The sequence below is a fragment of the Nerophis ophidion genome, linkage group LG17 (assembly GCF_033978795.1).
Source record: "Nerophis ophidion isolate RoL-2023_Sa linkage group LG17, RoL_Noph_v1.0, whole genome shotgun sequence".
NCBI lineage: Eukaryota > Metazoa > Chordata > Actinopteri > Syngnathiformes > Syngnathidae > Nerophis > Nerophis ophidion.
This window is the reverse complement of record NC_084627.1, coordinates 22,233,950-22,258,866: the sequence shown is the minus strand read 5'-3', so window position 1 is coordinate 22,258,866 and position 24,917 is coordinate 22,233,950. Positions and strand designations below refer to the sequence as shown.

The 24,917-nt window shown below is 39.9% G+C and overlaps 1 protein-coding gene across 4 annotated transcripts; it reads right to left on the bottom strand.

Annotated features, from left to right (window-relative positions):
- Window positions 1-116: 116 nt before the first annotated feature.
- Window positions 117-23,199, bottom strand: klhl8 (kelch-like family member 8). 4 transcript variants are annotated; one of them, XM_061876566.1, is made up of 12 exons: window positions 23,000-23,199; window positions 10,751-10,972; window positions 10,521-10,582; window positions 10,285-10,450; window positions 9,899-10,219; window positions 7,680-7,866; window positions 7,464-7,607; window positions 6,577-6,688; window positions 5,642-5,810; window positions 5,410-5,569; window positions 1,243-1,444; window positions 117-1,179 (listed from the first exon to the last, which is right to left on the bottom strand). In XM_061876566.1, exons 2-12 carry the CDS (start codon window positions 10,946-10,948, stop codon window positions 1,056-1,058), a joined length of 1,845 nt encoding a protein of 614 aa, XP_061732550.1. In that variant the 5' UTR covers window positions 10,949-10,972; window positions 23,000-23,199; the 3' UTR covers window positions 117-1,055. The 4 variants fall into 4 exon arrangements, with proteins under 4 accessions (XP_061732550.1, XP_061732547.1, XP_061732548.1 ...); XM_061876563.1 differs by lacking the exon at window positions 23,000-23,199 and adding an exon at window positions 22,325-22,910; XM_061876564.1 differs by lacking the exon at window positions 23,000-23,199 and adding an exon at window positions 14,210-14,463.
- Between the last annotated feature and the right edge of the window lie 1,718 nt (window positions 23,200-24,917).

Here is a 24,917-nt window from a genome sequence, read left to right as displayed (position 1 = left end):
CGCACATTCTCTTAAACGGCCACTAGGTGGTAATAGTGAGTGACAAATACTAATGTGCTTGATTCTCAGGTTACATAGTTAAGTTAAAACAATGCAGCTAATAAAATAACAAAATATTGATATATTTATTACTTTTATTGAAACAATTACAACAAAAACACATTTAAAAGTACAGTATTGGGGGATAAATGTGGCAAAAAATGACAAATATTGTACCAGTGTTTGTTCACGTTTACAAAGTTAAAAAAACATGCTGGAAATGCATTGTATTAAAAATACTTCTAATTTATATACAAGTTGCACAGCAAAGTATGAATGTATACTATTATCAAAGATACGACTATTTGTTGACATAATAAAAAAACAAACGCGATGATTTATCAAAATATAAGCAACTCAACACAATGAGCTTCTCTGACAGACCAGCTATCGTCTTTACAACACAAAGCGGTCCCTGACTTGGGTTTCAATTTCAACATTGCAAACATCAAACGGCATCACTAAGTTCTTGTTGGCTTATTTTTTGGCACTGGCGCTTTCAACGAGATGAGCGATTTGTCAGTCGTAGTGATTGTTCAAGCATGATTTTTTTTTACAGCAGCTTAGAGGCCATGCTATTTAGCCTTTTCTTACTCACACAAACATGGATTTTAAAAATATATATATATACATACATACAGGTGTATCTAAATACATAAATAAATACAAAAGGTATTGGATATCAGGGGTTGAAGATTCCAATTCAGGGCTCAGCAAGTTTTTTGCTTTTTTGCAGGGTCAACTTACACCTGACGTATAAAACATTTGTTTGTATATAATTTCTTAAATTTTGTATACAAAATAATCGCCCTAATTTCTAATAGTTAGGCATTTTACAAAACTTTTATTTTTTAATCATTGCTTATGAAAGTTTTATGTTGTGGACACCTGCGTGTGTATACAATACTGTACTTATATAGTTTATCTGTAGACTTAGCCTGATTAAATTGCTGTTGTGTTCACTGACCATGGGACATAACGGAGTCACTTGTAGCACCTCAAGTGAAGCGCGAGCGTCACATGCAGTTGACCACGTTGCTAGAACCCTGACCTACATCCCTGATCTGGCTGACGTGCGATGAACACACAGCGACGCCTGCTCCAGCCCGGCAGTGTGAAACGGATCCCACCAGCTCCCACCTGGGGAGAAGAAGTGCAATTAAGACAAGTTTGCAAACATACGTCATGAACGGCAGTTCTCACCTGTTCATTCGAGGGTCAAAGGCCTCCACCGTGTTTAGGTAGATGTTGCCATTGTGGCCGCCTACTGCGAACACTCTGCCCATCACCGTAGCGACGCCCACGCCTCCCCGTGGAGTGGTCAGCTCCGATACGTACTCCCAACGGTGCATTCGAGGGTCGAAGCGCTCCACGGAGCTCAGAGGTGAATTGTCATCAAAACCGCCTTTCCGAATAAAAAGGAAATGTTAGCATTGCATTTTAACACTTTCATGTTACAATATAGCCTGTACCAATGGTTTCCAAATTACAGCCTGCAGGCCATATTCACTAAAGCCCCTCCAGCTTCATTTGAAATATCTGCCAATGTAATTGCTACAACTTTGCCGCCATCTAGTGGTTACTGTGAATAAATCAGATAAATGACCATGAATTGATTTATGACTTGTGTACAGCACAGTGTTTATTTATATGACCCAATCCAAACAACCTTTACTCACTCATTGTGCTAAAAAAACAGCAACCATCACAAAAAGTCAACACATATTACACAACCTGCTCTCTGTACTTTATGGATATTATACAAAAAAAGTCTATGCACAATACATTTTAAAATATTACACCTGTTTAAATCCTTTGCAATGCATGCTGAGAAAAACGCAAAATACTCCCTATTTAGGGCATTTTAGCAGCTTGATATTTCTGATTGATTACATAACATCAAAGATGTCATGAAAAGTAAACTAGGTAGGAGTCAAACTAACATCCCCTTCATATCGAATTGTATTAATTATATATTCATTATATCAATATATGTATATACATACACTGAACAAAACTATAAATGCAACACTTATTTTTGCTCCCATTTTTCATGAATTGAACTCAAAGATCTAAAACTTTATTGTATACACAAAATATCCATGACTCTCAAATAGTGTTCACAAATCTGTCTAAATCTGTGTTAGTGAATACTTCTTTGCACAGATAGTCCATTCAACCTCACTGGTGTGGCATATCAAGATGCTGATTAAACAGCATGATTATTGCACAGGTGTGCCTTGGGCTTCCCAAAATAAGAGTCCGCTCTAAAATGTGCAGTATTATCACACAGCACCATGCCATTGATGTTGCAAGTTTTGAAGGAGCATGGTGACAGCTGTTGCCTTTGAAATTAATGTTCATTTCTCTTCCATAAGCCATCTTCAAAGATGTTTCAGAGTATTTCGCAGTACGTCCACCTCACAACCACAGACCACATTTAACCACACCAGCTCAGAACCTCCACATCCAGCAGGTCCATGATTGTCTGAGACCAGCCACCCGGACAGCTGTTGCAAAAAATGGTTTGTATAACCAAAGATTGTACAACCAAAAAATTCCAGCATAAACCGTGACCTGACTGCAATTAATTGTCGTTGCCATAGTCTTAACCAATCGTGACTCATCATAGTAAACCAACTAACCAACTATGGATGTTCTTACACGTAAACCAGCCAGTCATTAAGTTTTCCCGTATATTTTGTCCCCTGCCAATGAAGTTGCACTAGTCCATTTATCTTTCTCTTCTCCCTCTTTCTTCTTTTGTAGCATGTAGCTCAGCTAACCGCTACATGGGTCTAAAAATAGCTAAGCTATGGAAATCGCTACTTGTTTAGAAAGTACCAAAGCTACTGCCAAGCTACTGGGAAATGTAGTTAAGCTCCGTAGCTTCGCAACTTCGATTTTTAAGTTAGTCATTTTTAGTGGAAAACCCTATTTTTTACCACTAAAGCCGCAAATCAGATTATCAAAAAACGTACTCATTATGGGAAAAACGTAGTTGTTGGCAGTTGTTAACACACATTGTAGGACGAAAAAAACTGAGAAAAACAGAAAATATTTTTAGAGATAAAAAGACGGATTTCCGACTATAGACTGAAACATTATTTTATATATATACACACACATACTCATGTGTATATATACACACACACATGTACATACATACATACATTTTCTACCGCTTGTCCATAATGTATGTGTGTGTGTGTGTGTGTGTGTGTATATATATATATATATATATATATATATATACATATATACACACACACTCGTGTTCTATAACTGTTCATGGCATTTAGCACGTAGCATTTAGTAGGCTGCTGGCATTAGACCAGCTCGCTGTGGGCTACAAAAAAGTAAAAAAGCATGTTGTCTGTTTACTTTTAGTCATGGCTAAGAAAAAAAACGAGTATTATATTTGGAGAAGTTGCACCGTGTTAAGCCACAATGAGCCTCAACTGACTTGGCATTCTAAAAGTCTTGCCCTGTATAAAAAATTTCCCCGTTGACGAGATAGTCAAGGCCAAAAATATTGTCATCCCTGAACTTCTGTCCAGATAACGCACCACTTCTCTCCATCTCAAAAATGTTCATTGAGATGGCGGCGGATAGTGCGAGCTGACACGGTTGTACCCTGTGTCTGCAGGTCAGCTTGAATTTGTTTGGAAGTGGATATAAGTTCTTTATCCAAAATTCTAACAAACCTTTGTTGCAGTCTTTCATTAATTTTTCTCTTCCGTCCACATCCAGGAAAGTTATCGACAGTACCATTGGCTTTAAACTTCTTGATGACATTGCACACAGTAGACACAGGAACATTTAGATATCTGGAGAAGGACTAGTAGCCCTGAGATTGTCCATGCTTTTCCACAGTCTTGGTTCTCAAATCTTCTGAGAGTTATTTACTCTTCTTTCTTTTCTCCATGCTCAGTGTGGTACGCACAATACAAAGGTTGAGTCAATTTTTCTCCGTTTAACTGGCTGCAAGTGTGATTTCTATATTGCCAGCACCTGTTACACGCTATAGGTGAGTAGAATTACAAATTTAAGGGGCATCACATTCTTAGAATACAACTATTTCTTACAATTTTGAAATGTGACAATTTAATACAGTCCAATTTTGGAGTTCTGTGTAAAATAAAAAAAGATTTGGCTATTTTTGTGTTGTTCCAATGCAAACAAAAATAAACATGTGAATACCAAAGCATTTGTAATCCCAGCAATTTTCTGGGAAAAGTGCTGCTTTATCTGACAGAAATGCAGGGGTGCCAATAGTTTTGGCCATGACTGTATTTACAAGTTTGCTTCAACAATGGCAGCACCTTATTCAAATATTTTGTCCATTGAACGTGCGTGTTATATGGATCAATTCAACCAATTGTATACATTTTTTCGAGGTAATGAGCTTTTGTAATAGTGTGCAGTGTGTCTCCGTTGGGCCCATCAATTTTTTTATTTTGTACGATGTCCAATGTGTTGCTCTCTCTCAAAATTAAGAGTACAGTACAGCCATGTAAACAAAAGCTTTGGCCCAAAAAAATTGTTACCGCAGCCCCAAAATGCATTGCAAAACCACATGCCCTATCGAGCCATGTGGACAGTTTAAACAACATCTAAACTAGTTTTTCTTTTCCTCTGTGAGTAATGTTCAGCCTTGTCCGCCGGTGGTACTTGATAATGAAATGCAGTTTATTTGCCATATTTGCCAGTGATTATTATTAGCTTAGAGGAGCAGCTCCACGCTGCGTATGGAGACACACAATTAGCTGCGAGCCGCTTGTCAGCCGGGGGACTAAAATAAATAGTGTCAGCCAGAGGGGATCGCAGAGTGTGATCGGCAATAAATGAATCGTCAATGGCAATGACATACTTTTTCACAAAAATCGACTAATCTAAATATAAAAAATGTATGCGTTTAGATTAACATACACTATATACAAGCCTGACATGAGTGTGTAATGTATTAACATATATTTTTGAAGATCCCTAAAGTAAAAATCTAGTTTTGAACTAAAAAATACAAACAATTTGTAAATTTTTAGCACATATTTTTAAACTTTTTTTACACTATCACAGTTCAAATGTTACTTAACAGATTATAAACAGTTTGATGACGCCAGCAGTTTAACCCTGGAACAGACCAGTTTACTTCACTTAATTTCCTATGGGAAAACTGAAAATTGGATGGATTGTGTTGGGTTTTTCAATTATGCAGGGAACGGACACAGACGACCATATTGCATCTCACAAGACATCTTTTGGGTCATAATCTATAAAAAAAAGAAGAAGTGTTGCACTTCCTAGTGGATAAATTGGCAAATAACCCTTAAATCAAGCAAAATATTGCAATACTGTAACTTCATTTACCGACAACGTAGAGGCAGCCGTTCAGCTTGCTGACTCCGTTTCCGGCCCGCCGCTGACCCATCTCACTGACCTCTGTCCACTTGTTGAGGTGCGGGTCAAAGCGCTCGACGCTAGACAGTGACGCCATGCCGTCGTTGCCTCCCACGGCATAGACGTAGCTCTGACAGCAGGACGACAATACAAAACTGCTCATGGATGTAGAGTGAAGATGGCTTTTATGCGTTCTTCTTACCCCTAGCGCCACAGATCCCACCCCTCCTCTGGGCGTGTTCATGGGCGCCACGGCACTCCAGCAGTTGCTCTCGATGTCGTATCGCTCCACGTCGTTGAAGCACGAGTTGTCGTCGAGACCTCCTATAGCGTAAATGGGCCCACCGAGCGCTGCCAGGGCGATCCCCCTCCTATAAAACAGTCATGTGGAATAAAACCCCCAGGGGCAGAACATGATACAATGGGGTTTAGCCTCCTGTGTATTGGCCAACAAAGAATATATATTGTATATACCAGTGGTTCTCAAATGGGGGTACACGTACCCCTGGGGGTACTTGAAGGTATGCCAAGGGGTACGTGAGATTTTTTTTAAATATTCTGGAAAAAGCAACAACTCCAAAAACCTTTATGAATATATTTATTGAATTATACCTGAACAAAATATGAATGTACGTTCACAAACTGTGAAAAGGAATGCAACAATACAATATTCAGTGTTGACAGCTAGATTTTTTGTGGATGTGTTCCATAAAAATTGATGTTAAAGATTTGTTTTTTTGTGAAGAAATATTTAGAACTAAGTTAGTGAATCCAGATGGATCTCTATTACAATCCCCAAAGAGGGCACTTGAAGTTGATGATGACTTCTATGTGTAGAAATCTGTATTTATAATTGAATCACTTGTTTATTTTTCAACAAGTTTTTAATTATTTTTATATCTTTTTTTTCAAATAGTTCAAGAAAGACCACTACAAATGAGCAACATTTTGCACTGTTATACAATTTAATGAATCAGAAACTGATGACATAGTGCTGTATTTTACTTATTTATCTCTTTTTTTCAACCAAAAATACTTTGCTCTGACTAGGTGGTACTTGAATTAAAAACATGTTCACAGGGAGTACATCACTGAAAAAAGGTTGAGAACCACTGGTATATACTGTATATGTAATACCGCTTAGTGTTCATCGAGGCTTTCATCATCCATTTGTTAGTGAGGGGGTCAAACACCTCCATGTTGCCCAGGTGCTCATTACCATCATGGCCTCCCACAGCATAAACTTTTCCTGAAAACACAAAATGGATTTAAAGTACTTTTCACAATATAGAAAATGCATGCACGCAAAAATTGATGTTCTTCTTCATGATATATATTTAACAGTGTACATTTTCAAAAGATTCCGATTCTGATCCATTTGGAGGGGGCATAGAGGGTATCATCTGTATTGAAAGGGAATGCCTCCACACACAAAATGTTTGCAGACATGCTCCGAAAGAGGGTTACAATGTGACTGGAGCAAAAATGTTACCAAAACATATCCAATATATATTATCTAGATGACAAGGAAGTGTGTTAAACATAGATCCTCACAGGTCCCCTTTATTTTTATTTACAATGAAGTAGTATAATATGAAGTGAATTTATCAGTTCAAGTGTCAAGCTTTGGCATCAATGACACCTTTATGCATTGTATAGGTAATGTTAGATTGGTCAAATTAATTTTGACAGACAGTAGTACAGTGAAGAAGGTTTCACTTTCACTTCTATGGTTATCACACTTTTCCCTTTATGCCATCACAGGTACCTTTCCTTAACTAGCGTGACCAAAAAATGTGAAATAAAAAGCAAAACACACGTGTGGCGTTAATTCTTTCTATCCTTGTGTGGCATCATGAAAAATAATGATTACACTTTTTGGAGGATTGTCCGTAATATTACCAAATGTACACGTCAAGCAGTACTTTGCAACTTTACATAAAATCCAAGCACTCCATTCAAACATTAAAATATATAAACATTATAGAACAACATTTTCTTTTAGTGGATGTCAGTGCTTTTACCTCCTACAGAAATGACACCAACGTGCCGCCGTCTGCTGTTCATCTCAGGGCCCAAGAACCAGCTGTTCTTACTAATGGAGTAGCACTCAATGCTGCGAAACGGGTCACCAGAACCCCCTCGTCCTCCCACACAGAACAGAACCCCTAAAGAAGAAGAAACCTTACATTAGCGGGTGTTAATGTGTAAGCCGAGTCAAATGTGAAATAAATTACAACCTGCAGTGTGTTTCCGTGGTACGGTGCGGGAGGAGTACTCGAAGTCTGGCACAACCTTGTTGCTGAGGTGCAGGTGGTAGTTTCTGGCCTCGTCCATCAGGTCACGACAGCTCAGGTTACTTTTGATCATCTCATCCTTAGCCACTGTTCCGGTCAGGAAGTCTACAGGGAGCAGGGGGAGGCGCACCTGGAAAAAATCCGTAAAGACACATACTAACACTGATTCAACCTGCTGTTATCCAACCAAACCCCCAGCAGTAGGTAGTACAATTAGGCCCATGTTTTAATGCGGTGAATATCATGTGACTTTGGCTTAACTTTGTTTTGAGAATGCAGCAGTTATGAACAGTACCCACAAATCCATACATCCATTTTCTACCGCTTGTCCCTATCGGGGTCGCGGGGGGTGCTGGAACCTATCATAGGTGCATTCGGGAGGAAGCTGAGGTACATCCTGGGTATTTCATAATCAATGATGTCACTGTGAAAAATACTTTTTGAAAAACTTATTCTATAACCTTTATAGTGGTTTATGGATTGTATAGAATAATTTCATATTTAACAGAGTGCTTATTGAGTTGTAAAATTAGTGGGACTATAAAATACATTTGCCTCAATCTTTGTTGTTTTGTTTTGGAGTAATTTATTCAGCATATTGTATACATTTAATACAAAATAGTGAATACATTGGGAATATATTAGAATAAGCCAGATCTTTACTTTCGCTTATGGCTATGGGGCAGTTTTATTGAGCTTTTCTGGGAAAAAAAAAAAAAGTTTTCTATTGAGCTATAATAAATCTATCTAGCAACAGGGAAGTACAGTGCATGCGGAAGGTATTCACAACGCTTCACTTTTTCCACATTTTGTTATGTTACATCCTTAATCCAAAATGGAATAAATTAATTTTTGTCCTCAAAGTTCTACAGACATACACCATAGACATTTTTAAAATGTTGCTAATTTATTAAAAATAAGAAAATACAAGTACATAAGTAATCACATAATTTGCTCAATACTTTGTTGGTATACCTTTGGAAGCAATTACATCCTTGAGTCTATTTGAATACAATGCCACAGGCTTGCCGCACCTATCTTTGGGCAGTTCCTCCCATTCCTCTATGCAGCACCACTCAAGTTGCATCAGGTTGGATGGGAAGAGTTGTTTGCTTTGAGTATCTACTTGATAGAAAAGCACTATATAACTGTAATCCATTAGCAAATATTATTCCGAAATCCTATAACAGCAAGAAAAACATATCCGTGACCTTCTAAATTTGGTTTTAAACAAAGTCACCTTTACACACGTTTAGTCCATGAAGTAATGCTGCCTGAGGCTGAACCAATCAATGGCGACGAAATGGAACAGAGCGCTATGATTGGTTTGCTCCCATGTAGTGGCCAATAATACCGTAGCATTGATATTTTTAGTTAATTTAGGTATTTTTATATTTTTATGCTTAAAATGCATAATTTAGGCCCAAAATATGCATAACATACTAAGAAACACGTAACAAGTAAAGCCACAAACTTTGAAGCGCAATGGGGCGAGGAACGTCAACTATACTACAAAACTGCTGCAAAGAATGGCATATCAAATATTAGATATATTGTTTCATCAATAACAAAATATTAATATATTATAATTATGTATTATGTAAAAGCAAAAATAACTTAACTGTTGGCACCTGTTGTGTATTCGAGATCTCCGAAACTCCAGAGAATTTTAATTAAAATCATGGAGGTGTGGCGGCACTACTAATAAAACAGCTTTGCCTTCGTCCAAACGAGTCGTTTGGAATTTGAGGATGTCCTTGTGGCTTGTGCAGCCCTTTGAGACACTTGTGATTTGGGCAATATTAATAAACTTTGATTGGTTGGGTGCCAGTTCTATGATTATCAATGTTATTTAAAGAAATATTAATTTTGAATCGAGAATTGATTCTGAATAAAATCGTTACCCCCAAGAATCTAATCGAATGAAATTATGTGGTGCCCAAAGATTCACAGCCCTAGGATTTAGCCTGAAGGATTTCAGCGCATAAATAAACCCGCCCAGAAAGCGGCTTGAAGATGGTCTTTAAAACATAATCTATGCAACATTTTGACCAGAGAACCACCATTACATGTTGTGTAGACCATAAGGTAGTGTTCTAAATGTAAAAAATATAATATGACTCCTTTAATACAAAGGAGACGACACGGTGAAGAAAGCTAACCTGAGAAAAGATCTGGTCTAGCCAGGTCTGGTGGTGCTGCGGGTTGGCTTTGAGCCATTTAACCGCTGCTTTGTACACTTGTGTCTCCGAGTGAATGTTGAGGTCTCCGGACGACAGCAGTGTGCGCAAGTGCTGGGGAGACACGCGGGTGAAGTCTTCACACACCACGACCTCCGAGAAATGCTCGCAGGCGTAGCGGTCGGCCATGTCCATCAGGTCCACGCGATTGTGACTCTCGGCAAAGGTGCGTACGGCTAGGCAGTTGGTGGGATGGAAGTGGGCCTTCATGTATTCGCAGCAAGCTCTGGCCACCAGCTCCACCTGGAGACATACAAACACGGCTATGAGGTCACTCCATTTGTGGACCGCACACCTATGTTGCTTACCTGGAGGATGCAGGCAGCATAAAGCAGAGGCTGGACATTGTCGACGGTCAGTGTGAGCTTGGAAGAGTAGGCAAAATGGACGAGGTCCTGGATGGCATCACCATCAAAGTCTTTAATTTCTATGAGCTTCTGCTTGGCTTCGGTCATTTCGGACAGGAACATGGCCCTGACAGACGAGTAGAGCATTAAATTCAATAAGAAAAATGAGAGATGTAGCGATCAGAGCATGTTTCCACCTGAAGTATGGGATAACACAGGCCAACACCAGCTTGTGACATGGGATCAGCCTGCTGCCAACCTACACACACACACACACACACACACACACACACACACACACACACACACACACACACACACACACACACACACACACACACACACACACACACACACACACAAGAGCAAACATCAACCAGGGCGAATACACTTCGTCAGAAACAAACCAGCTTGTGATAAGACAGACCTTGAGAGTCACGTCACAGAGCTCTCCAACTTCGTAGAAGTGCATCAGCGAGTTATGGAACTCCTTCCAAGCCTCATGGGCCTCAAAGAGAAAGGAGCCGTCTGACTCGCAGTCTACTTTGGACGACCTGTCAGGGGGCCGCTTCTCCTTTGACTTGGGCTGCTTGGCATTGTCCGGCACCACGTCCCCTGGCGCCATGACTGCAGCTACAGGAAGCAACACCTTGACATGAGAGAGGAGGCACTAAGATCAGGATATGTCATCTTCAAAAGGAGGCCACAAACTAAAACTTTAAGGGGCGGCGTGGCTCGGGTGGTAGAGTGGCCATGTCAGCAACTTGAGGGTTTCAGGTTCGATCCCAGCTTCCGCCATCCGAGTCACGTGTGTGAATGGGTGAATTTGGAAACAGTGTCAAAGCATTTCGAGTAACTTAAAAGGTAGAAAAGTGCTATACAGGTATAATGCATTTACCACTTAAAGAACAAGTGGAATTGCTTGACATGTAGTTTTTCCCCACTTTAATGTCACGGACATAGATTTTTATATTTAAGACAGTAGATGACATTCTGCTCATTATTATTGGCCTACGCTGATGTCACATGGCTATATTCATACATTAGATGGTGCTGCAGGCTCAGGTATACAGTACAGGGGAAATTAAGAAGTTGTTACACATTGACCCAGGAAGGGAACACAGCGAGGCTATTAAACTGGAAACTCAGGGGCCAATTTGGCCAGGGATTGATACCATACCAGCCTCCGAGTTCAGTTCAAAATTTGTGAGACAAACATTTTTGTGACAAATTCCTAAAAACACTAAAGTTCTCCTGCTGTATAGAGACATTTGGAACCCTGTAAACACATGGGCAGATCCTTGCATTTATATTTTAACCTTGCTCACAGACAAAGAACACCGAGGTCCAAACTTGTCATTTACGTAACAGCATCCCCTTTAAGTCCTCGCCTTTTTGGCAGTTACAAACTTGTTAGAGACCAACATTATTGTAGCAAAGCCTTAAAAACACCAGAGATTACTGACTAGCTTTTTTTGCAGAAGGTCGTTAAGAGGAGCAGAACGCTCCATTAACTCTGCCAAAATAAATCGTCCAAAATCGTATGTTTACTTTAGAGCAGTGGTCCCCAACCACCGGGCCGTGGCCCGGTACTGGACCGTGTCCCGGTACTGGGCCGTGGCCCGATTGGTACCGGGCCGCATAATAATTTTTTATTCATTTTTATTTAAAAAAATAAATAAATAAAAAAATACTTTAAAAAAAAATAAAAAATTTATGAAATCAACATAAAAAACACAATATACACTTACAATTAGTGTACAAACCACAAAAACCTCCCTTTTTAATGACAAAAACATCCCTTTGTCTTCTCTGTGCGATATAGAAAATGACTATATCGTGATATTCGAGTATAAGTTCTCACGGAGTTGCTTTTAGCTGCTGGCATTACACTACAGGCTCTTCACGCTCTTACCTGTCTCTCCTTCTCACAGACAGTATGCGCAGCTTCGTACATACGCCACGTCATCCGTGTAATACGTATAGGCCCTTGCGGAGCAGAGAGGTAGCAGCATGGGTAACGTTAGCTGTGATGCTAGCGAAGAAGTGCAAGTGGTGATACGAGAAAAAGAAGGTGCGGATCTGGTAACAAATGAAGAAAGAATTAATTCACAAGAAAAACAGCAGGGGGTCCATCATCTTGCGGTAGTTCGACTTCAAGCGGGAAGATGTCGAATTGACAACATCAATTTGTCGAGTGTGGGCCACAAGCGTTGCTACCAAAAGTAGCATTACTGCTAATATGTAGCATCATTTGAAAAGTCACCTCCTAATAACTATTTAATAAATACAGTTTTGGTCAATTGACTTAGTTGTGATTTCCTCTCTGCATGAAAGTTTAAAAGTAGCTTATATTAATGCGGTATGAACACGAATGTTTTAATGTAGACACATAGAATCATCATACTGCTGTGATTGTATGTATCAAGTGTTCATTCTTGGCTAAGGCAAAATAGAGATATATATTGTGAATTGTGATAGGGTCTAAAAATAGAGATATTAAAAAAAGGCTGTATCGCCCAGCCCTACAATACAGTTGAGATTTTTTTAATACCGTAGTGGAGTGTGTGTGAACCCTATTTTGTTACATTTAGAATGATCAAGTGCAAACAAATAAGTGAGTAAAGCTGCTACAAAGACAACTTTTTAGATTGATATTTACAATACATGAAATTCTGTTCACTGCTGTTGGCATTATGCTGGTGTCACATAATAAAACTATAGTTGGTTAGTGGCCTAGTGGTTAGAGTGTCCGCCCTGAGATCGGTGGGTTGGGCGTTCAAACCTTGGCCGAGTCATACAGAAAACTATAAAAAATGGGACCCATTCCCTCCCGTCTTGGCACTCCGCATCAAGGGTTGGAATTGGGGGTTAAATCACCATAAATGATTCCCAGGCGCGGCACCGCTGCTGCCCACTGCTCCCCTCACTTCCCAGGGGGTGATCAACAGAAAGGGTCAAATGCAGAGGACAAATTTCACCACACCTAGTGTGTGTGTGACAATCATTGGTACTTTAACTTAACTTGACGGTAAATCTTACACCGCATGTTCAACGTACTGATGCATTTAAGCAAATATAAGAAAACAGGACAATTTTTTAGGCTGGAGTAGGAGAGACTTTTTATCCCACATTGTGGAAATTCTGCAGTTGCAAGAAATGCAAGGACATCAACATACAGCATGGACAGGAAAACAGTAAACATAACTTAAAAAAAAAAATGAAAAAGTTGAAAAGTAATAATAGGAAATTTCGCACAATGCATTTTGTACAAGCCTGGAAATAAATAAAAGCGCTATGCTCGGGAAAAAAAATGACATTGTAAGCAGATATTTGCTAGTAAGTTCAATTTGTCCTGATTTAAAAAAAGAGGTTTATGTCTCATGTGATGTATCAAGACAAAACATTTACACATGGCCCTTTTCTAATAAAATTAACCTATTTTTCAAACAAACTATGACAAATTACTACACACTTACCAGTGAAATAAAAATGTATTTTCCTTAAATGTTGTATAACTATATTAATATACATAAATACAGTAAAAACAACAAATATGGATAATATTGTTGAAAGAAAACCTTTGTCAGTTATTGCCACGGCAAAGTGCCTCGCATTAGATCTGATTGTACTGCGGGTAAAACAGACACTTATACTGCAAATACTCTTCCATGAGCGTCAACGGAGGAAACAAAAGTAGAATATTACCAGCTGAGCAAGTTTGGTTAGTATCACCCCCCACCCCCACCTCTCTTGCTCTTTTTCCCTACTTCCCTTTTACTAACTCTACAGTGATGAGAAGCAAAACCTAAAATAAATTGCAGCTTTCTCACCGCACAGTACATCAAAGCTCAAAAATCAAATCCCTAAATAAGATGAGTCGTACCTGTAAGGAAGGGGGGTCGTGGGGGAACACAAATCGGACCAGTCTGCTAAAGTGGCAAGGAGATCAAGTGTGCGTAGAGAAGATTAGGGCCAAAGCTCCACCCCCACACCTTACACATAGATGATACACTGTCTTCCCTTCTGTGCTGAATAGAATGAGTATTACTGCAGCATCATAATCAGTCCACTCAGCTTGGGTTAACATCATAGTCTCCCACAATAGCCAAGAAATGTGATGGCTTATCTGCACTAGAAAATAAACCATCACAGCCTTAAAAAATTAAACACTCTCTGACTGTGTTATATTATTTACAAAGAGTAAGAGTGCTGGTGGTGAATTAATAATTGAAGAGCAGCAGCCACTTGATGGCACGGAATAAGAATTTGCACAAAGAACCTATGATTAAATCATCACTGCCATATTTAAAAGTCAACCACTCAAAATTAAAACATGTTTTCTGCACATAACACCTGTTAACTCAAAATAGTAATTTGGGACTTACAAAAATGTTTTTTATTTTTCACATTCTTTGCTTTTCACATTTGTATACAGTAGTACCCTAATTTATGAACCTAGTTGATTCTATGACTGATCTCTTAACTCAAACATCACACAAAACATCAAAAATCAACATCTCCCATTGAAATTAATTGGAATATCATTGTTCCATGCCTCTCCAACACAGCAAAATTTGAAAAATAAAAACAAACTGACTGTTTAATTGGTCAAACGGTGGAAGGCAAGGCATCGAAGTGAAAACAATATTTCGGGGCTGTAAATCTAATTTTGAAATGAGCATATCCCGGCTGACCTACCGTTATCAGTTATAAAGGTATTCGAAAAGAACATGATTTACTAATGCCTTTTCACATATCAGTACCATTTAGTGATGACTTGACATTAAATTATTACATATGCCACCTTTAAATTTGAGGCACATGGAGAGGAACCAGATGAGGTGGTTTGGGCATCTGATCAGGATGCCGACCGAACGGCTCCCTAGGGAGGTGTTTAGGGCACGTCCGACCGGTAGGAGGCCACGGGGAAGACCCAGGACACGTTGGGTAGACTATGTCTCCCGGCTGGCCTGGGAACGCCTCGGGATTCCCCGGGAAGAGCTGGACGAAGTAGCTGGGCAGAGGAAAGTCTGGGCTCCCTTGCTTAGGCTGCTGCTCCCGCGACCCAACCTCAGATAAGCGGAAGAATATGGATGGCTTTTTAAGTCGAGGTACCACTATGTAAATAAAATGGCTTTTTATCTTCTTTTCCAAATTTCCTCCCTTAAATTTGGTACACAACTATCTGGGACTGCAAGTCAGTTAAGGGTGGACTGTGGACAAGCTTGCCTGAGGGGTCAGACTAATGGTTAACATGTCTGTTATATAGTCAAGGGATCTATGTTTGAATTAGGAATATTTCTGTGCATATTGCATGTTTTCTGCAGGTACTCCGGCTTCCTCCCTCATCTTAAAAACATGCAGGTTATGTTTATTGGAAACTGTAATGAAGATAAGACATACAGAAAATAGATGGACTAACGAAAACAACAACTGCACTTTCAACATGTACACTTATTCAAAGATGAAGAAAAATTTGGTAGATTCTAAATTTAGGAAGTAGAATCTTTTTGCTTATTTGCATACCACCAAAAATTTGATCAACACCAAATTTGGTACACAATAGAATAGTGGAAAACAGTCAATAAATCAAAGTTTATTTATATAGCCCTTAATCACAAATGCCTCAAAGGGCTTCACAAACCACGGCGACAAAACTGATTTTTGGCATCAGATTCAGGCCATGTCAGGATGTAGCTTTGAATCCGATTGAAATCAGATATTTTCAAATGTGACTGCAGTCTAAACGCAATGTGACCTGAATGTGATTTTTTTCATCAGCTTTGGACAAGCTACGTCCTTCGTGTGCGCCAAAAAAGATGCAGCCCGCCAGCGAGAATGGATATTTCATCACAACACCCGGTTTCGCTTTCTATTTAAGACGACCATATTTTCTGTGCATCACTTGTCAATAGTGTGCAAATAATAGGCTACATATAATATGTGGATACATATTTTGATTCCAAAGAAGTAGTGATTGTTTAAAAATAACTAAAGGTGTTTTCCAAAGGCAGTAATATATTTTTAATTCATTAATTCCACGGTACTTTATTAGTACAATGTACTGTACAACACTAGTCCCAAGAGTACACAACAAACCCGACAGCAATGGAGTTAACGGCTGAGATTGTTTTTGTTTGTTTTACATACATCATGCTTCGGTTGATGAATAAACAAAGATCTACGCGGGGAAGAAGCCGCCATCCACGATTGTTGTCTCTTGGGAAATGGTACAAAAGGTATGTAACGTTAATGTTTTCATATTCGCAAAATTTAAAGTTGTAGTATTTTAGTATCATTATTTAGTATTTTAGCCTAACATTAGCTAGTATGGCTAGCTGACATTACAAACTAACATGTAATATATAACTTATGCAGAAATTGTGCATTTTTCTCTGCCTTTACTTGCAGAGTCAAAACAAACAACGGCACAACCAATGACTTCGACATTGTGAACGGTGTGAGGCAGGGTTGCATACTGTCGCCATTGCTGTTCATAATTGTCATTGACTTTGTGATAAAGAAGTCCGTCACCGGGGCAAACTTTGGCATCAAGTGGGGAGGGGCCAGATTAACCAACCTAGACTTTGCAAATGACCTGGCTCTGTTTAGTCATACTCAGCATTCACTCCAAGAGATGACCAACAATCTCCATGAGCACGGAGAAAAAGTCGAACTGCAGATAAGCCAAGAAAAGAAAAAGGTCAATGTCTTTGGACAGAGTATATTGACGACTTCACCTATCTTGGAAGTAACATCTCAAGTACAGGAGACATGGAGAAAGACGCCAATTTCAGAATTGGCTAAGCTGCAGGAATGTTTCAAAGGCTCCGAAACATCTGGTCTTCCAAAGCCATCACAACGGCCATCAAGCTATGCCTCCACATGTCAGTGGTCATACCATCAGCAACCTACGCCTGTGAGACATGGATGAAGACAGCCAGTATCAACAATAAGCTGGATGTCTTCCACCAACAATGCCTCAGACTGAAGATCTCCTGGAGAGACCACATCTCCAACGAAGAGATGATGAGAAGGGCAAGTGTAGCAGCACTGTCTGACATTGTCTCCGAAAGAAGAATGAGAATGATGGGGTATCTACTCCGATTGCCAAGAGAGAGACCGGAAAGTGCGGCAATGGATTGGATGCCAGAAGGTAGAATAAGGAAGAGAGAAAGGCCGAAGAAGACAGACAGCCAAGGAAGACCTAAGGGAGATGGCTGTCAGCTGGCAGGGAGCAAGAAGAGCCACTAGAGAGCGGAGAAAATGGAGGGGACTCGTCGCCCAATATTCCAATAGCAACGGGAGGAACTAAGTCTAAGTAAGTCTACCTGAGCAAGTCAGAATTTGAAATGCCTCCCTCTGAATGGCTAGATCCATACCCCATACTCCTCATCATGCCCACTACCCCTACATGCAAAAAGCCATTGTGACACCACTACTTTCACTGGAACGCACAAAATGTAGGGCTAGGGCTTAAAGTGTAGGGCCAGGGTGTGTATTGGGACTGGGCCTTAATGCGTGTGTGTGTCAGAGTCACAGACTTGTAAATGTAAATTGAGACACCATAAAGTAGTCGTTCTCCCCAAAAAATATTTCAAGTTACATTTGTGGTCAAAAGTTTACATACACTTGTAAAGAATATAATGTCATGCATGAGTTTCCAATACTTCTTACAACACTATTTTTTTTGTTATAGAGTGATTGGAGCAGATACTTGTTGGTCACAAAAACATTACAAGACTTTGGTTCTTTTATGAATTTATTATGAGTATACAGAAAATGTGAGCAAATCTGCTGGGTCACATGTATACATATAGCAATGTTAATATTTGGTTACGTGTCCCTTGGCAAGTTTCACTGCAATAAGGCGCTTTTGGCAGCCATCCACAAGCTTCTGCTTTAAATTTTGACCAATCCTCTTGACAAAATTGGTGTAGTTCAGCTAAATTTCTTGGTTTTCTGACATAGACTTGTTTCTTCAGCATTGTCCACACGTTTAAGTCAGGACTTTGGGAAAGCCATTGTTAAACCTTAATTTTAGCCTGATTTATCCATTCTTTAACCACTTTTGACGTGTTTGGGGTCATTGTCCTGTTGGAACACCCCACTGTGCCCAAGACCTAACTTACGGGCTGATGATTTGAGGTTGTCCTGAAGTCTTTGGAGGTAACCCTACTTTTTCATTGTCCCATTTACTCTCTGTAAATCACCAGTTCCATTGGCAGCAAAACAATCCCAGAGCATAATATACGACCACCATCACGCTTGACAGTAGGTTTGGTGTTCCTGGGATTAAAGGCCTCACCTTTTCTCCTCCAAACATATTGCTGGGTATTGTGGCCAAACAGCTAAATTTTTGTTTCACCTGACCAAAGAACTTTCCTCCAGAAAGCCTCAGCTGTTTGGCCACAATACCCAGCAATATATTTGGTATGTGCTCCAATCACTCTATCACAAAAAAATAAGAGTTGTAAAAATTATTGGAAACTCAAGACAGCCATGACATTAAGTAATTTTTTTTTTTTTTTCCCAAGATGGAAGATTCCTGTTGGCTCTTGTGTCTTCCCCTTTTTATTTATTCATTATTTTTATATATATATATATATATATATATATAAACATTTTTTTTTTAGTTTTCTTGCCTTTTGGTTGGGGACCCTTTGGGACTGTGTGACAACTGCTTTCATGACTGCTGCTGTGCTTTTTTGTGGACTTCTGGATCTGCCTCCCGGGGGCCTTTTGGCCATGGAGACAAGCTGCTGTGTTTCTGCCACACCAGAGTCCGTTTGTAGAGACTGGAGGAGAGGCAGATGAAGAGACAGGGCTGCGGAGCTAGCACTGAGCGCCAGGACGGAAAGGCTTCACAGTGTCATGGCGAAATGAGCAGGTATCAGACACCTAAGACTCCTTAGACGCATATTCGCTCATCCATGCGGACTGGACACTGGCAGAGTTAGTGGGCGGCAGAGAGTGGAGTCGGCTCTCTTGGTTGCTTTGTTGGGTCTGCTCCTGTCTCTGGCCATGCTCCCCCCACCCCAGCAGACGATGGTGTAGAACACTGCAGAGGCCACCACAGTGTATATGTTTATTTTACTTTTTATTCATTGCTGTATGTAGAAGTGGCTGGTTGCATCAGCTCTGCTCTATTAATGTCCTTTGTGTTCTTTGCTGTTTGATGTTTCCCTCTTACAAGTGTGTGCTATGGCTATGAGTTGTTTTTCTCTTGGCCTAAGGGCGCCGGAAGTTGGAAGACCCGTCAGCGATCCTTTTCTGTCTCCCTGAAATGTTTGTCTGATCTTGAATGGGATTGTGCTGAAAATTTTAATTTCCCCTCTGGAATTAATAAAGTATTTCTGATTCTGATTATTCACAAGTGTATGTAAACTTTTGACCATGACTGTATGTCCTTAACTCTGACAGTGTACAAATAGAACCAAATGGACCCACCACCTAATTACAGACCTTGTAAGGGTCAATTTAGGCTGCCCTACAGGAGCCCCCACAGTCCCTGGAATCCATTTTGAGAACCACTGTAAAACAGTATTCAATCAATCAATCACAGGCAGGGAGAACCGCTGGAGGTGATCAGGAGATCGGTCTTAAGCATAAAATCGATGTAAAACAAGCCTTATCGATGGCAAAAAAAAGGACATTTTTTTTCGAAGACATCGTGACACTTAAGTCTCACTCCTGTCATTTTCGCAAACTTGGCAGCCCTGGTTAGGTGTTACACAGATAAGCACATGGAGGTTATCATAAGGAAGTGGTTCTCAAATGGAGGTACTTGAAGGTATGCCAAGGGGTACGTGAGATATTTTTTGAAATATTCTAAAAATAGCAACAATTCAAAAATACTTTATAAATATATATATTGAATAATACTTCAACAAAATATGAATGTAAGTTCATAAACTGTGAAAAGAAATGCAAAAATGCAATATTCAGTGTTGACAGCTAGATTTTTTGTGGACATGTTCCATAAATCAATCAATCAATCAATCAATGTTCATTTATATAGCCCTAAATCACTAGTGTCTCAAAGGTTGATGTTAAAGATTTATTTATTTGTGAAGAAATGTTTAGAATTAAAGGCCTACTGAAACCCATTACTACCGACCAAGCAGTCTAAGAGTTTATATATCAATGATGAAATCTTAACATTGCAACAAATGCCAATACGGCATTTTAAGTTTACTGAATTGCAATTTTAAATTTCCCGCGAAGTGTCCTGTTGAAAACGTCGCGGAATGCAGACGTGTACGCGTGACGTCACGGACTGTTAGGAAATATTAGTGCTACGCACACACATAGTTAAAAGTCGTCTGCTTTAACCGCGTAATTACACAGTATTTTGGACATCTGTGTTGCTGAATCTTTTGCAATGTGTTCAATTAATAATGGAGAAGTCAAAGTAGAAAGATGGAGTTGGGAAGCTTTAGCCTTTAGCCACACAAACACACGGTGATTCCTTGTTTAAAATTCCCGGAGGTGAAACTTTACTATGGATCAGAGCTGTCAAGCGAACATGTATCCCGACCACTTGTCAACCAGCAGTTTTCAGTGAGAAAATTGTGGTAAAAAGTCGCCACTTACCGGAAATCAGCTGAGCTTGTGCTGTCCGTACACCTGCCGTCGACTTCCACCAGACACCGGCGTCAACACACCCGTGGATACACCCTTTTGACTATCAGGTACTATTAAACTCACTAAAACACTAGCAACACAATAGAAAGACAAGGGATTTCCCAGAATTATCCTAGTAAATGTGTCTAAAAACAACTGAATCTGTCCCAATGCAATCGTCTTTTTTTTTAACTAGATTTTTTTTCTATTTTTTTTTCTAGTCCGTCGCTATCAATATCCTCAAACACAAATCTTTCATCCTCGCTCAAATTAATGGGGAAATTGTCGTTTTCTCGGTCCGAATAGCTTTTTTTTTGGAGGCTCCCATTAAAAACCATGTGAGGATGTGAGGAGCCATCAATGGGTGACGTCATCGTCTGCGACTTCCGGTAAAGGCAGGGCTTTTCTGTTAGCGACCAAAAGTTGCGAACTTTATCGTCGATGTTCTCTACTAAATCCTTTCAGCAAAAATATGGCAATATCGCGAAATGATCAAGTATGACACATAGAATGGACCTGCTAACCCCGTTTGAATAAGAAAATCTAATTTCAGTAGGCCTTAAAGTTCATGAATCCAGATGGATCTCTATTACAATTCCCAAAGAGGGCATTTTATGTTGTGTAGAAATCGTTATTTATAATTGAATCACTTGTTTATTTTTCAACAAGTTTTTGATTATTTTTTATATATTTTTTTTCCAAATAGTTCAAGAAAGACGCCTACAAATGAGCAATATTTTGCATTGTTATACGATTTAATTAATCAGAAACTGATGACATAGTGCTGTATTTTACTTTTTATCTCTTTTTTTCAACCAACAATGCTTTGCTCTGATTAGGGGGTACTTGAATTTAAAACAAAGTTCACAGGGGGTACATCACTGAAAAAAGGTAGAGAACCACTGTAATAAGGTATGAGATTCATTTAGCAAAGGAAAATAACGACATAAGAACACCAAATGTAATTCGTTATATTTGTATTTAATTAAGAGATATTTATACACATGCATTTGTATCAAAACGGCATGCCATTCATACTATTTGAACAATAGCATACATTTGGGTGGACATACAGCTCGTCAACACGCGTTTTTATTCTAAAAACTGTCCTCCAAGTTACCACTTAAATAATTGAAACAAATTTAATCCAAACGTAATGTACTCCATGTGAAAAACACCAACATACACTTAGACAGCAATTAAGAGATCGCCGTTAGCTTTTTTTGGCCAACACAAGCTAGCATCGGCACGAGAGCTAATCTGGTTTTGACAGGAGCAGCAGAGGAATTACTATTTGACGATAAACCCCACGCGAATTCATAAAAGGGTGAGTAACTGTTATTTGAATGCAAAACAATTCGAATTTTCCTACCTCATATCGCAGGAAGAATTGAAATGCCCGGCTTCTTAGCAGTGAAATGTTTGTTGGCGTTGTCACGTTTGTTGTCACTCGCGATGCATCTTGGGTATTGTAGTTGACCTTTCGATTTAGGGCAGGGGTGTCAAACTCGTTTTAGACGGGGGGCCACTTGGAGGAAAATATTCTCCCAAGTGGGCCAGACTGGTAAAATCGCGGGAAAATAACTTAAAAATAAAGACAAATACAGATTGTTTTCCATCCATCCATCTTCTTCCGCATATCCGAGGTTGGGTCGCTGGGGAAGCAGCCTAAGCAGTGAAGCCCAGACTTCCCTCTCCCCAGCCACTTCGTCGAGCTCTTCCCGGGGGATCCCGAGGCGTTCCCCGCCAGCTGGGAGACATAGTCTTCCCAACGTGTCCTGGGTCTTCCCCGTGGCCTCCTACCAGTTGGACGTGCCCTAAACACATCCCTCGGGAGGCGTTCGGGTGGCATCCTGACCAGATGCCCGAACCACCTCATCTGACTCCTCTCGATGTGGAAGAGTAGCGGCTTTACTTTGAGCTCCTCCCGGATGGCAGAGCTTCTCACCCTATCTCTAAGGAAGATTGTTTTCTTTGTTTAAAAATAGAACAAGCACATTCTGAAAATGTACAAATCATAATGTTGTCGGGTTTATCTTACACTTACATGTTGCGGCTAATAGTATTCTATCTTTATTTGTCGTGTGTGGAAAACTTGCACTTCCGGGTTTTTTGGATCACCAATCACCGACATGACAGGCTCTTCCAGTTTTACGAGAATGTTCAATTTTGCAATAAATTGTATTTGTGCTTTTTAGCAATTGTCTTTTCGTCAGTCTCGCACTTGCTCGTGCTCCACCATCAACCACCGCTCTCTCCTTCCCGGCTGCTGCCTTTAACAGTGCGACAGGTGATTAGATAAGAACGCCCAGGTGGGCCATTTACGCACCTGTCGCTGATCTCAAATTCGTTCCTGGCACACCCTGCTTTGTTGCAGGACTGCAGCCCCCCCCCCCACACACACACACACACACACACATCATTATTTATACTTTCTGAATAAATTATGTGATAGTGTTCATCAGTCAACTAATTTTCAATCTACCAGGATAAAAAAATAACTAAATCTAATTACAAGATATTTATGTAGTTTGCTCATTTACTTCGACTGGTGCACTAACGTGTTTTTTTTCTTTTTTTTATTACATATGTAGCATAATCTAGATTAGATACAAATAATTGCTATTGCGACATCTAGTGGACGCATCTAGAACAGCAGTTTTTTCATTGAAAAATTTCGGCTCATTTTATACTTCACAAACTCATCCCGCGGGCCGGATAAAACCTGTTCGGCCTGCGGGCCGTACGTTTTGACACCGCTGATTTAGGGCTTTATAGTTTTGTGTTTGGCGTTACCACTCGCCGCACTTTCGGCAATTTAAGGTTAACAAGAATTAACCCTTGTGTGGTGTTCGGGTCTGAGGGACCCACATTCATTTTTTATTAAAAGAAAAATGATACAATTAGTTATTTTTTGTAAACTGAGACTCACTGATTTTGGCTCATTTTCATTTTCTGTGAAGAATTGACTGATTGATTGAAACTTTTATTAGTAGATTGCACAGTACAGTACATGTTCCGTACAGTTGACCACTGAATTATTGGGGCGCTATAGCTCGGTTGGTAGAGTGGCCGTGGCAGCAACTTGAGGGTTCCAGATTTGATTCCCCGCTTCCGCCATCCTAGTCACTGCCGTTGTGTCATTGGGCAAGACAATTTATCTGCTCCCAGTGACACCCACACTGGTTTAAATGTAACTGAGATATTGAGTTTTCACTATGTAAAGCACTTTGAGTCACTAGAGAAAAAGCGCTATATAAATATAATTCACTTCACTAAATGGTAACACCCGAATAAGTTTTTCAACTTGTTTAAGTCGGGGTCCACGTAAATCAATTCATGGTAACATATACCAGAATACATATTTAATGACCACACACCATACAACCCTCCTACACATTTCTATTACATATAAGATGCCTGGGTCCACTGGACCCGGGGCTAATAGAAGTGTGGAAATTGATGTTCTGTGCACAACACACACACACACACACACACACACACACACACACACACACACACACACACACACACACACACCAGGCCTAAACAGGAGGAGGGCAGAGTGTAGGTACGCAGAACATCAGAGGGTTAAATGTACGAGAAAATGAGAGCAGACAGTGTCGACAAACAATGTTGCAACCTTGTGTGGGAACCGCAGGAGCAGAAACACAAAAGAAGAATCCTTTGGGGATGCAGAAACTGGCAGAGGATTTTTCCAGGCAACGTTCAGCCAGCGTTTGTGGGTCTGAAGGACACGTTGAACTTTGTGGCTTTTAATGCCTCACCATCAAACACTTTTATGTTAAAATACTGAACAGATGTTTATTGGGATAAGGTAAACATCAATTTAGTATTTTAACATTAAAGTGTTTGACGGTGAGGTATTAAAAGCCACAAAATGCAACGGGTCCATCAGACCCACAAACGCTGGCTGAAAAACAACAATATGAACAATACACAAG